We start from the raw sequence: 14,987 nt of genomic DNA, 5'->3' as shown, positions 1-14,987 counted from the left end.
TGGTTAGAAGTAGCTGTACTTACTTAGCTGTGTATTGCTTTAAAACCTTTTTCAAAAGAGTTTTTAAATGTTAAGTCTGTTGCTCAACATCTTGACTTTGCTTTTAAATCCTGCACGGCTGAGTCAGACGTTGGCTTCCTGTTTAAGTCTTTGAATGGCTCCAGGTGTCTAATAGTGTGGGCCAACTTTTCCTGTTGCTCCTCTGTGACTAACCTGAGAGAGCATGTGTTGTCTGCAGGTAACCAGGAACTAGACAGGACCCACCGCAGTGTTGTTCTCTGTGTTAACATGGATCTCCTCTGTGTTATTAGTGTTTCCTGTTCTGAGCTTTGCACCGATGTCCTCAGAACGTCAGCTCAGGTTTTTCTTTATTTATTATTATGTTGAAGTGTGAAGCATTAGGATAACCTGTAAGCTGCTTCCACTGACTATGGGTTTAATGAAAATCATGTACTGGGCAGTGAATTTGCAATCATGCCTTCAGGTTGGCGGTATTATGTGCCGGTATGGAAAACAAACCGCTATGCAAATTATTTTATTCTGTCTGCCATAAAGCTGCTAAATGCACAATTGCAAAAATGAATTGTGAATTATTGCCATGAACAGTGAACTTACTGTGACTTGTGAATATTTTTTGCATCCTGCTCTGCTGTGCTGTCACCGGTTGTGGTTGTTGTTGTTGTTGTTGTTGTTGTTGTTGTTGTTGTTGATGTGATGAGGCTTGACTGTGCATGTTAACTGTTGTATTGTTTATATCTTGACAGCTTGACTGCAGTAGTGAATTTCCCTTTTGGGACTAATAAAGGAATCTGAACTGACCTGAACTGAAAATGATGAGCCTCTGTCCTCTTTCAAAAGGGGTCTTCAGCGAGATGTCCAGACCCCGCTGCTCTAATCCATTGGTTCACTGTGAGTCAGCATTGCACAAGACTAAAATCTGACGACTCTTGATCCTTAAAAGCTGCAAGTTAAATGAATCATTTGGACATTTTGTCCTAATACACTTCATGTTTGCTTACTTTCTGATTGTATTGATACAAACTCTGCTCTTTACATTGATACAGGGTTATTTAGCAAATGAAGATTCAAGCAAGAAGATGTTGCCTCCTTGGGTGGAGGCAACATCTTCATTCAAGCACCCAGACTATTCAAGTACCTAATTATCTTAATAATTATTCATTATCGCAAGAGGCATGATAGGAACAAGTTGTGACTCATGACACAAAAATTTTCCTGGGAAAGTCTCTTGACAAAATGTACCTGGTGGAGTGTAACAAACATGCTCTTGGTACTTCGTGCTGCAGCACAAATCATTTTCTATGATTGATCATATAACGCCTCAGGGCAAACGGCAGGAGGAAGACAGGAGTCCTCCTCACAGATGCTGTTTCTGATTGAGAGTCACACTTATCTTGACTGAGACCACGATGACTGAGTTTTGAGGCATTTAGAAACCACAAGAATGTGGCGGGAGGATGACGTGACAGCTGGTCGACCTGCAGACAACAGAAACCACACACATTCTTGTCTGTTTCGGGTTGTGTGTGCATTATATTTCGTATGAGCATTAACTTTAAAATTTTAACAACCTGTGAATGATTCCTGTCCAGCACATGAGTGGAGTAAAATGTTTTGGGGTTATTTATTGCCGTGCTATGAATAGGCCCACCAGAGGATATCTTTGAAGTGGATCTTAATTTCTTCCTCTGAAGTCTATCAAACTATCAAAGAGAGACACAAAACAACCACAAAGAGATGAAAAAAAAAAACCACAAAAAGAAACAAAACAAGCATAAAGTGACAAAAAATAAAATGACCACAGAAAGATGTAATCAACCACGGAGGAATGATAGACAAAAACCCAAACAAAAAAGGTTTTGATCCTGTGTAGCAGGGGACCGGGGCCTTGTGCCTGGGGGCCCACTGTCTCACAATCTGTCTGAACAATATTTGGTCTTTAACAAAACAACCTCCGCTTGAGGAGTTTGCTCAGTTGCCACAGCAACAATCTTCCCAGCAACTGAGCAAACTCAATATACAGATGAAGACTGTACGATACGTTTGAGGAAAAGTAGTGGACCCGAGAAAAGGCAGTTTTATAATAGGCTACTATTATATCCATAGTGTTTTTGAAAGTGTATATCCTATCTATTTATTTGCTAAAGTATGGCATGATTTATAAATTATTGTCAAATGTATCAATTACTCACTTCACATAGAGGAAGTGCTCTTTCACTAAAACTGTAAATACGACAAGGTTAGACAGTAAATCACTCTTCAGGGAAAGTGCTGTAAACTCACAGACCTCTGAAGGTGCATAAGCCAAAATGGCACATTGGTTTAATCTTTAACTGTTTTTAAATGAAAGATTCCTACATTTCAAAGCTTAATCAAAAGTAACTACATCTGTTAGATAGTTGTAATCAGTGGTGTAATCTACTCAGTTTTACTCAGTAGGCCTATACCCACTGAAAATGCATTAATATTTTGGTATACCCACTACGACAAAACTATCTAACTATAGTCTATGTGATATAGACACAAAGTAGAAACAGTCTAAAGTAGACTACAGGTTGTAAAAATTGCCTACTCAAGCACAGACATTACTTGAGTATAGGTAAGGCGTGGCAATTTTATTTGTAGGCTTTAGCCCAATTTTACAAACAGTTTGTCTCAAAGGGCTTTACACAGCATCATGTCAACATCCTCTGCCTGTAGACCCTCACATCGACTGAGGAAAAACTCCCAAGAAAACCTTTTAACAGGAAAAATTGGCGAAACCTCGGGATGAGCAACAGAGGAGGACATCCAGGACGGCCACTACACATAGCCTAGTTATGAATATGTTTACAAGTTTATTTCAGACACAATTAGGTCCATATAAAAAAATAAAAAACAAACAGAGACAGCCTAAAAGTCAAACAACAAGTTACTTCCCACCACTCCTCTGGGACTACATCAAATATGCCCAGTAGTCGAGTTGAGGGGGGATGAGGGGGGATGGCATCCCCCCTGAAATAAAAACGATCAAAATCATCCCCCCTGAAAAAATGCCATCCCCTCTCTCCATCCCTCCCATTTTTACATTAAATGTTGGACATATAACTTGTAATTATAGGCTGTCAAATCAATTGTAACAGCGTACATTTAAAAAAAAAAATCTATTGATAGTTGATTTCATTAAAAAACATTTGAACAAATCAAGCCTATCCACTTTTCCATGTTGATAAAAGTATTAAAATGATAATTCAAGGGATATTTAGGCTATAATAGCCTAGATAAAAATGTGCGATTAATTTGCGATTAATCATGAGTTAACTATGACATTCAGGAGATTAATCGGGATTAAATATTTTAATAGATTGACAGCCCTCATTATTTCATCATTAGAGAGTAGGCCTACGCATGTTGAATAAAAGAAATAATAAAATCTGAGGGCACAAATAAAAAAATTCAAATAAACTTGGCTTGATTTGATTTGAGAGGATTAAGAAGTCTTATTTTCAGTGTTTTGTTTTGATATCGAATTTACATGAATTGACCATCCCCCCTGAATTTTTTTTTACAACTCGACTACTGAATATGCCTATATGAATGAATATGTTTTACACTGAATACAGTTGGTATAAGGTGACTGGTGTCCCAGAGCTGCCTACTCGGCCTGGACTCCAACTCCCAGACGCCTTTGCGGTCGCTCCACTGTGTTTACAACCAGCTGACATCCGGCGTCTCTTCCCGTCCATTAGCCACCGATACCCAACAGCCAGCGATCATATCCGTGTACACTCGATGTTTTTACCCCTCGAATAACGCTCCCCACTGATTCGTCAACTCAACTGAATGCAAAATTTCATCATATTCATCCGATGCAGGTGAGGTCCACGACACAGAAAACCCGCCGTTGCACATTTATCTATCAGTCTCGCCCACAACTCGCCAGCGATTAGCAGGACTAGCGCCAGCTAACCTAGCAGCTAATGCTAAGGCTAAGGCTAAGGCTAACGTTAGCGCAGGGTTTCTGTGTTAGCTCGGCTCAGTTTCGACATCCGTCAGAGCGAAACTCGGTGCTTTCAAGGAAGACGAGTTCTCTAACAATTTAACAACACACACTGCTTTATGAGTGCAACCCATGGTGGCTCTTCGGTGGCTGACTCAAACCGATATAGCCAGTGTTAGCCCGCTAGCTTTACTAGCCTAACGTAAACTGTTCACCTGAAGCTGCGACGCTCAGTTTGTTATTTTTAAATTATTGTATTATTATTTGCCAAACCACGGTGTTGTCAGTCTGTTTGCTCACTATCTATACTTCAGGGGATTAATTAATCACGCACATGCACGTTGTGATGTTAGATTTTTTATTAGATGTTGACGTTAGCGACATGTCAGTGGGATGGATGAGGGGAGATGTGCGGTGCCGCTGCGGTGCCAGGCGGTGGGAAGCAGCAGCAGCCTGAGCCTCACACTGTCTGTCTGTGGTGTTGTTTGTTTGTTTGCGTGTGTGTGTGTGTGTGTCAGGGCTCTGGCCCCGTCTCCAGCAGCTGAAGCACACCACCACTCCTGTCCTTTTCTGCTCCACGTCCACGGATCCTGCTCCTCCTCATCCCTGAGCCATGACCAGCCAGAGGGAAATTGATATGGTGAGTTGAGGGTCAGACACCTTTCTGGAGTTCATTTGTTTTTATTAATGTCAACACACGTTATGCTGATAAAATTGCACACACGTTTCCCCCCTAAATTAAAATTATTTAGGGTTTAGAGGCAGCAGGAGGAGGAGGAGGAGGAGGGAGGGGTGGTGGTGGGGGGGTCATGGATTAGCCAACGACCACAAACACTTAGCTTTGACAGTGACTGCTGCTCCTGTGAACACCATCTGTCTAATCTCAGTTAAAACGTTGCCCTACTTTCCTTTCAAGGTTTAGACGCCAATTGATTGTACCCTCTTACTAAGCCCCCCCAGGCACCCCAACCCCAACCCAACCATAGGAATGGACAACAGTCATTTAGAGACCGACACGAAAGGATAATCAAACTTATAGACAAGAGTAAGATTTCATGGTAAAGTGTTATTTGACAAAGAAAAGTGACAGATCGTTGAGGAGTTGTTTGGTAAGAGATTAATACATTTAATTAGAGGCCAAATCAGTTGTTTAGTGCTAATATAAGGAAGAAGGAAATATTTATTCAGGTTAGACAGAAATTTAATATGCAGCAATTCTGATCAATTAATTTCCGATTTTTGTGAAGTTATCCCCTTGAGTTCTGAAAACTATGATTTGATGTTTTATTTGTTATTCTGTGACAGCCAAACATTTGCTTAATTGAGGAAATATTTTGGTTTATGGTTGCAGCACGTGAAACACCTGCATCTTCATAGCACACACCCACATAATGATATTTAAACAATTGATCTATTAGACCAATATCAGGTAAAAGCCCCGTAGCAGAGCAGATCGTCTTTGTCAGCGTTTGTGGTTGGTTGTGTTTATAAGAAACTTGGCCAACATCAAGCGTGGATAAGCCCCTGGTATCTATGTTAACCCTCGTAAAAGTAAATCATAACAGCGCTGGAAGAATTTAATATCTTTCTCTGAACTGGACAACATTGAGGACATTTATGATGGAGGATGTTGCCATGGGTAACCAGGCAGCTTTGACTTTGTTTTTATTTTGTAGTGGGGGAGGTTGGAGGGAGGGAGGGAGGGAGGGAGGGAGGGGGACAAAGCTCGTTAATGATGACATGGGTATGTAACTCCACATCGGGGTTATTCAGTTCAGATGGGGGAGGGGAGGGAAGACGACGACCACCGAGGGAGGATTGTATTTGTAAACAGATCAGAGAGCGGGGTCGTCCCCCGTTGACGTCACACCTCGTGGTTAAGTCTCTTTGTTCTCTCCACTGTGATTTGTGAACCAAAGAAAGTTCATCTTCGACCTCTTTAAGAAGGGCAAGTGTCAAAGAAAACCAATTCCATTTTGTCAATTCTCACTCGTTTCCCACTAGAAACATTTAGTTAATGGGGTTTTTTTTTTCTCTCCAGAGTAATGTTTTGGGGTACCGACATGATTGATTGATTAAAGATGATGGATTAATGGATTTATAAGGAACAGTAGGTGCTGTAGCATACATTAGACTACTTAAGTCCAAAACTGATCAATAATTCAGCTCAAAGTGACGTTTCACTCCTGACCATGAGGTGACCATGAGCCGACAGTCGAAAAGGAAGTGGGCAAATTAGTTAAACATCCTGATTTCACACATTTTGCTGGATGACATCTAGTTGGTATCAGAAATATTTCAAATAAATAAAAATAATAATAAGCACCACTCATGTCATCATTTATTTGTTGGTACAGCACGTACATGTGTCCATTTTTAATCTGATGATAATCCAACTGGGATCAAAACCTTGTCTATTCATTTGAATATAATATTTGCAGACAATATGCTGGAGTTATTCTTTTCATCAATATGTGAAGTCAATGACCCAAAGACATCAGCCTGCTGGATTAACAATTGATTTTTTTTTTTTTTTGCCACATGTATCAATTTTTTTTTTTCCCATCAGACTGGTCTTCACCTGGTCAGGATTTAGGTCAGGTCAAAGGATTTCCAGGTCAAGGGCACCTCCCTACTCTTGAAGTGTAACCACACAACGGTGGCGGAGCTGTGTTTAGCAGCTTGTCTTTCCTCTCTCGTATTTCTGATGCTGGTTTGTTTGTGTTAAACATCCAAGAAGTTAAAGAAGGACTCTCGGTGGTCTTCACTTTTGATTAATACACGTTACCAACTAATAGAGCGATTAGACTGCAGACCCTCGGCTCACCTCGACCACCGCTCTGTACAACATTACACTGTTCAGTAATGAGATGCAGTGAAATCACATTTTAAGTTACTGGATGCAGTTCAAGCTCTATTGATCCTAGTTTGTAGCTCACTGTTGCTCTGCATTGCAAAGTACACAAAGACTGTGGGGGAATATAAAACCTGATGTAACCTCGTATAACTCGTATTTAACAATGAAAAGCAAACTCCTTAAATCCAGTTTTACAGTGTTTTTCATTTTAATGCAAAGGAGATAAACACATTGTTGTGTTCTTTTGGGATCAATCATTAATGATTTTACATGTGCAGATAATGGTAATACAATATAGCTACAACTAATGTCTTTATAGAAATTAGTTTCTCTAATTATTTATTTAGTCCATAAAATGTCATTATTACACCTTCCTAAAGTCAATGTGACACCACATTCATATCACCCTCTTTGTTTTTTTCCATTGAAAAGACCATGTAAGACAGAAAATTAGCTGGTACTAGGTGGAATTTTACTTTAATGTTGACAATCAGAATAGTTGCAGATTCATTTTTTGTTTATTATTTGAGCGGTTTATTGTGTCACACCACCACAACAGGCAGCATCTGTGCTCTGTTAGTGATATTTATAAATCTTGTAGAAGGTGTACGGTGTGTCCCACATGGATTTCCTGATGTTGATGTACTATTTAGGCCTTGAAGGCATCCTAGACAAGCAGCGCCTACTTTTTTCCCCCCTTTTTTTAATGTTTCTTTTATTTATTTTTTTCAGACAGACTTGCTTTTGCGTAGTTGCCCAGAGGATAAAATTTTCGAGGAAGCCCCATTGTTAAATATCCTCCCACACACACACACACACACACACACACACACACATATGCACAGTCGCCCCTCCAGGCTACGCACTGGCCATGTAAATTTAATAACATGGCCCAGCGCTGTCTGGGACACCTGGGGTTATCGCATTAGGCCGACAGCCCGGAGAGGAGCTCGCAGCACCCGGGAACTAAGGGGCCTGTGTTCTCCCCCCCCCCTCAGCCCCACCCTTATCTGTTGTCGTCCCCGGCAACAGGGGCTCACTTCAGTGTAAGCCCTCGGTGGATGAAGTCGGCCCAGTCGAAGGGTGGAGATCTGGTGTGGATAAATCTAATTAGGCTGGAATGCCCGTCTCTTCACAGCCCAGTGAAGGTCACCTCATGTCTGCGGAGGTTAGGGTGTGTGCAGCGCCAAATCCGCCGCCGCCACTTTATTAGGAAGAGTTTTTATTAATGCAGGTTTGGTTGTTTGTGGTGTTGTCTGATGTGGCATTTCAGTGGACTAAGATGAGGGTTTGTTGTTTGTTGTTGTTGTTGTTTTTAGGTGCACCTCCGCCTCATCCTCGTCAGTGGGAAAACGCAAGACTTCACTTTCTCCCCAAATGACTCGGCCACAGACATCGCCAAGCATGTGTTTGAGAACTGGCCTGCAGGTACGTTGTTTTATTTTATTTTATTTTATTTTTTCCCTCTGTGTGTGTTTTTTAGTTTATACATTGAGCTGAATTTATTTACTTTGTACAGAGTCGTCCCATCTGGTTCAGTAACAGTCTCTGCTGATACATACACTCTGTTTCTGCCAATAGCTCGCAGCTTCTTTCCATTTTGTTTCCTATTGTGTCTTCTTGCTACTTCATGTAAATACTGTAAAGATGCAATGCACACAATGTTTGTATTATGTTGAAATCAACACAAGCTAATTGTACCACAAAATAATGAAGAAAAAGTGACTGGATGTGTCAAAACACAACTTAATTATGTTAATAGGTCAGGGTTATCTGATGTTATCTGTATACCATGATCTGTATGTACTATTGATTGTTATGTGAAAATGAGGTAACCCTTTATAATAAGTACACACTATTAAGCATTAGTTAAAGCAGAAGTGAGTGATATATTTGTGTTAATATAAGTCTTAAATAGTTATATCTTCCGACAGCAATCACTTACATAGAGTGTTTGGACTGAAACACGGGTCTCTCAGTCCCTCTGCTCTGCTCTGAGCCGAAGAGAAAACATTTATCGTATCCTACAGTTTTTATCCAATGAGGAGAGAGAACGGCATGCAGGGCTGTGTGTGCAGCCAAGGAACGCCGTGAATGTGGTGACGTAGCGACGAGGACTGTTATGGTGCGTTCAAGGAAACTCGTATTTTTCCGACCGTGAAGTGGTACCAGTTCGATCTGGTACGAGTTCACGGGTCGGAAGTTACGAGTGGCCGTTATAGTGACTTTCACCGGTAAAACAGGTCGGAAAAACACGAGTGGGTTGCCTGAAACGCTACAAAGTCGTAAGTTGTGACTTGAAGCTGTAATTTACGATTTCAAAAGCCTACCTGGAACGCAGCATTAGCGAAAACGACCGGATCACTCACTTCTGCTTTAAGCATTAAATACTGAATTCATCATTTATAACACATTGAATACTCATTAGTATGTAGTTTATAAACACAGTTAAATGTTTTACTCATCATTGATAAGCATTATTTATAAACTACATACTAATGAGTATTCATGCGTTATAAATGAAGAATTCAGTGTTTATTAATGAACTAATGCTTAATAGTGTGTACTTATTGTAAAGTGTTACTCAATGAAAATGGTAATAATGATAATAGCCACAGGTCCAATAGTGGTTTAAATATTATGATTATAACAATAATAATGAAGATGAGAAAGATGATGATAAAAATAAGTAAAGGAATAGAAACATAATGTGACGTGATGCACTTGTCTCTCTGCTCTCTGCCAGGGTGGGAGGAGGAGCGGGTGAGCAGCCCCAGTATACTGCGCCTCATCTTCCAGGGACGCTTCCTTCATGGCAACGTCACCCTGGGAGGTGAGACTGACTCTGAACAAAGACACCGACACAAAGATAACTTAACTTCTGGTCGTCATACTGTTGAATTGTCTTTGGCACAAGTTCCATTTACTGGAAATCTTCTGGATCCGTCAGCCGCACTGTGAACGCAGTTTGCTCGCGTGGTTCAGTTGTTACCAAGAGACGTAACTCTGGACCGTCGTTCGCCACAAGGTAAAAGGTGACGTCCTCCTGTCACGTAGGCCGAAAGCTCAGAAAAGTTTCCAGTAAGTGGACCTTGTGGGGCTGCGTTTCAAGACCAATAATGAACCTTCAAGCTCAGTTTGGAGGATTTTTACAATACAGTGAAACTCTTACATACTTTTAAACTTCTAACTTGCTTAATTTTACTCAGTGAAATCGCGACATGATCACAGCAGAGCACAGATTCTGAGTCGCTATAAACAAAAACATGAAAGATACTGAGAGAAACTTGTTTGTGGACAAAAATACATTTGATTGAGTTGAACCCAAAACTCTGGCCACAGTTTTGTTTATATTTCTAATCGCACCAGCAGTCGATTGACACATAAAGAATATTTAAATACTGACGCATAAGATCCTTTTTTAAAGAGCCAAACTTCAGCCACAGCAGTAATGGACGAATCCAGTATCACAGATGCACGTTATGACACAATTAACTGATCTGTTGTCAGAGCGACAGGCGCCGGTGGAAGTCGTTTCCCTTCACCTCGCGGTTTTCGTAAAGGTGAAGTGGACACAGTTTGACAAATGAGCAGCTGAGTCAAAACAAAGCTATGTAAGCACCACGTCTGATTTGATTATTTTAATCCTGTTAAACTTCTGACCTCGTGGACTCTGTGGCCCGTACCTGGCTTTACGCTTGTGCCATCAACAACTGGGATTTACTGACCGCCAATCAGACGGGCCGGTTCAGTGGTTCAGCGCTGCTACTCGGGCGCAGCCGTTGGTGGACAAAGCACTTTTCTTTTCCTCCCCTAAAGCTGCAGTCGGACTGAAATTCATGAGGTCTAATGAAAACAAGGTGGGACAGGAAACGGGAGTGGATTTGGTTGTAAACAGTTTTGTTAGCAGCCTAGCAGCAGTCACAGCGTTGTTGAATACACAGCTCCTTATGTAATACTTAACTCTTATCTACCACTATCTCTGCCCTTACACTCACTATGTGCAGTCAGCGTCCGCCCCTCGCTGCTGCTGCAGTTTATAGAAAAGGTTAAAGCTGCACGCCACATTAACACAGACTTTATTCCACACCTCCAGGCCTTCGCCATGAGGCGACGTTCACTGTGTCCCTGTTTACCAAGTGTTACCCAGACCATGAAAATGTCAATTAAATCATTCAAAGGTCACGGCCTGTTTACAGTCGGTGATGCTACGACCTCATACACAGGACTCCAGCACGGGACTGCAGCTGTCAACCATGATCTAAACAATTATATCATAGCCATAAGAATTTACTATTCCATTTTGAGACATTTAAATCTGTTGAAACATTAAATAAAAGACCAGTTTTCTTATTGAGGCATCATCCAGGGCTTCACCCAAAATCAATAATTCACCAATTTTCTACTCACCGTCATGCCAAGGAAGGGTTTGGAGAACTTTTGGAGTCATCAAAAAGCTTTAGGAGTTCCAGGGGGGGTCCGGCTGGCAACAGATTTTCTTATAATGGCGGCGGATAGAGCTCACTTTTGAATCGTCCAAAACACACACTATGAAACATCCAAATACCTCCATACTGCTCGTCCGTACTGACCCAAGTGTCCTGAAGCCAGAGATTAAAAAAACAGAGATCAAATTATTTTTTTCTGAACAACTTTTTCATGTGGCGGCTTCAGGACACTTGGGTCAGTACGGACGAGCAGTATGGAGGTATTTGGATGTTTCATAGTGTGTGTTTTGGACGATTCAAAAATGAGCACTATCCGTCGCCATTATATGAAAATCTGTTGCCAGCCGGACCCCCCTGGAACTCCTAAAGCGTTTTGATGACTCCAAAAGGTCTCCAAACCCTTCCTTGGCATGACGGTGAGTGGAAAATTGGTGAATTATTGATTTTGGGTGAAGCCCTGGATGATGCCTCAATAAGAAAACTGGTCTTTTATTTAACTTCTCCAAACCCTTCTTGGCATGATGGTGCCCTAAACTCAAACCTGAGTTTAGAACAGTAACAACAATGTGTGTTGGAGTTATAGCAGCTTCCTCCGTCATGGCCAATCATCAGAATTCAGCATGCTGCCACGGAGAGGTCGTCCAAAGAATAACTTTGTTTAAATTTGTATAAATCATAGTGTAATACAAAAGTGTCACAAGAAAAAAATAACAACATAAAACAAAAACTCCAAACCACAAGAGTCGAAGGCAAAAACAACTGACATCAGCAATAATCCAACAGTAATTGATAACAAATGGTGGACATGTTTTATTGAGACAAACTGAAGAAACTTACAAGTAAATTTATTTAGTGTAAGGAAATGAAAAGCAGAGTGGGGAATACTTGGCTGAACTATGACTGAGTATGAGGGCCACAATGATGGGGAAACAAGTCCTAATACTTGAAATTTATGTCTTTTTTCCCCCTCATTGTTGCTTTAATACCATGTCATAGTCGGTGAAATGATGGTCTGAAAACTTCATCACTGACATGAATCTTTCATTACATAATCTTTCTTTCTATCTTAAAGTATATGCCTCCACAGTTTCATATAATACAATAAAAACAATAAATGACAAGATTTATTTCTTTGTTTTGAAGCTTTAAAGCTGCCTCCGGGCCGAACGACCGTCATGCACTTGGTGGCCAGAGAGACTCTTCCAGAGCCCAACTCTCATGGTGAGCATCTTCTCCCAGACTCCTTCATTTATTTACTTACTGCAGATATTTGACATAACACCTGTAGCATCAGCCCGATTAAAGGGATAGTTCAACAAACCTACTGCTATGACTAGGGATTATGGCAATGGGCCAATTTGCCAAAATGTTGAACTATCCCTTTAAAGGCTTCTTCTGGACTCCTTTTTTGTATTTTTGAACTCTTTTTCTCAGCTAATGACAGATTCGGTTGCACAGTCATCATCACCCAATCCTGCTTTACTTTGACCTTTCACCATCTTCGACAAAGTCGGCCTCGGTATCTGTGCTTCTCTTTGTGCCAAGTGGTTGTTTTTATTTTGTCTCACGTCTCTGATGTCCCGTCTCTTTTGTAGGTCAAAGGAACAGAGAAAAAACCACAGAGAGCAACTGCTGCCTGCTCTTGTAAAGAAACAGAAACACCCCCTCCTCCTCCTCCTCTTCCTCCCCTCTACCCAAAACCTTTACACCTAACAACACACACATAACACAAATATAAACATACATACACTCTGCTCTCTCCTGCCCGTCGTCCTATCAGCTGTGGATTTGGATTAACTCACAGGAAGTCTGGTCGGAGGCTGTTACCTGCTTTGGTTGAACTCTTTGTCCAATCTGAGGCTTTTTTTGTGCCAATATGTTCAGTTCTTGCCCCCGAACTTTCACTTTATCAACAGAATTTGCTGTGGTTTCTCCTTTTTGGTTGAACACCCCGACATCTATCGACCCCCTCGCTGCTGGACAAGTTTTAAAGAGCTGTCGTACGTAGTGGAAAAAGACCCAGGAGCTTGTTGCACACGGAAGTGCTACAAAGGATGCGTGGGCTTTAACCCTCCCCTCCTTGTCACGTGGACGTTTCCCCAGGTCTTTTACTCAATGGTGTTAACCCTCTCATTGCACTTAACCAGTTTGTCCATTCAGAAGTGTTTGTGTCATCCTCTCTCCCCCCATGGCGTTTTTTTCTTTGAACAGACCTTAATTCCCCCCAACGTGGTAGAAAACGTGCCATCCTCCTCCTCATTGACTGTTTCTGCCTCTTATTAACTGAACCGTTCGGTCTGTATCAGCACCAGTGGCGTTTGTGCCATTACCTACACCCTGTTTGTTCCTGGCGAAGGACCAATGGAGAAAAGACTTAAAAACCAGGAGGACCTGCGTTAAAAAAAGTAAAATAAAGCACCTGAGGGGGGTGGGGGGTGGGAGGGCGCACAGGGACGGACCTCCCACCACGGCTCGCAGAAGATAGAGACGGAGGCGGAGGATTTTGCTCGTGCGCCACCGGGTGTCATGTACACACTTGTTGTGGTGACTTTATTGACTAGACTGTCGACGCTCCCTCGTATCGGGAGCCAACATGGCGGGCCAGTTAAACGCAGACAGTAGGAGATGGTTGAAGATTGGAGGGGAGGTGTGCGATCGGTGTGGGACCCTCCTCTACTGGACACTGAAAACGAGGCAGAGGGAGACTGATCTCCCACTGGAATAAAGTGTAAAAAAAAAAAAAAAAAAAAAAATTTTGGTGGTGTTTCACCTCCGTTTCATTTGGATGCTGTCTTTACTTCTCGTTTGCCTTTTATCGTGGAATTCAGTAATATCATTAATATTGAAATTTAAATATATCAATTTTTATCTTGTGTATAGGTATTTGTTGAATTTTAGTGTGAGTGAGTTTGTGTGTGAGTGTGTCTGAGAGTGTGATGCACGTGGCATAGTGTGTGAAGACTAGTGAGGGCATGTGGTCTTAAAAAAACAAGGTGGTGCACTGGGAGTGTTGATGGGCTGCGGTTTCTTCAGAAACAGTCGGAAACCTTTTGATTCCTTCCATTGAGTGTCCTTTGGTTTGTGTTTTTTGTCAATCAATGTCACTGCTATGAAGTTTAGCTCAGTATGAATAAATGTAAAAACTAAAATGCAATGTGGTCTACATAAAAGCTTGTATTATAAATTAATAAATCTTTAAATAAGGCAACATCTTTTGATTCATTTTTACCACCGTATTTAACGAGACAAAAGACAGAAGCTGCATCGTAAGTTTCAGCTAATGACTATTTACCTGTCAATTTATTTAGTGTATTTTTAAGTCAACTTCAGACCCAAATATACATTCAATTTACTATCACTTAATATTAAGACCAGAAAATATTCATTTAAGAAGCTGGAACTAGAGGATTATTGTACTTTTAACCTTAAGTTCAGCTAAATGATTAAATTGGTGATCAAAATGGATTCAATTGTTTCCACTTTTACTGAAGTACATCATAATAAAAGCGATAATAATGATGAGCAGATTTTGTATGGCATTCAAGATCATTAAATTACAATATGCTTGGACAAAATATCTAAAACAGTGCAATGTTATAGAAGAAATGGTGTAAGTAGATGAATTTACAGAAAAGCACTCTTTTTTTTTACTATGATGGATAAGTCACAGAGATCATTTCTGTTA

General features: G+C 41.0%; 1 protein-coding gene across 1 annotated transcript; it reads left to right on the top strand.

Moving 5' to 3' along the window:
* The first annotated feature begins 3,735 nt into the window (after positions 1 to 3,735).
* ubl3b (ubiquitin-like 3b) lies at positions 3,736 to 14,506 on the top strand. The gene is made up of 6 exons (XM_083980724.1): positions 3,736 to 3,872; positions 4,516 to 4,637; positions 8,174 to 8,282; positions 9,601 to 9,687; positions 12,446 to 12,523; positions 12,898 to 14,506. The coding sequence occupies exons 2-6, from the start codon at positions 4,611 to 4,613 to the stop codon at positions 12,948 to 12,950; spliced, it is 354 nt and encodes a 117-aa protein (XP_083836850.1). The 5' UTR covers positions 3,736 to 3,872; positions 4,516 to 4,610; the 3' UTR covers positions 12,951 to 14,506.
* The last annotated feature ends 481 nt before the right edge of the window (positions 14,507 to 14,987 follow it).

Source organism: Trachurus trachurus, assembly GCF_905171665.1.
Source record: "Trachurus trachurus genome assembly, chromosome: 10".
NCBI classification, from domain to species: Eukaryota; Metazoa; Chordata; class Actinopteri; order Carangiformes; family Carangidae; genus Trachurus; species Trachurus trachurus.
The sequence above is the reverse complement of the archived record's forward strand: the minus strand, read 5'-3'. Positions and strand labels throughout refer to the sequence as shown.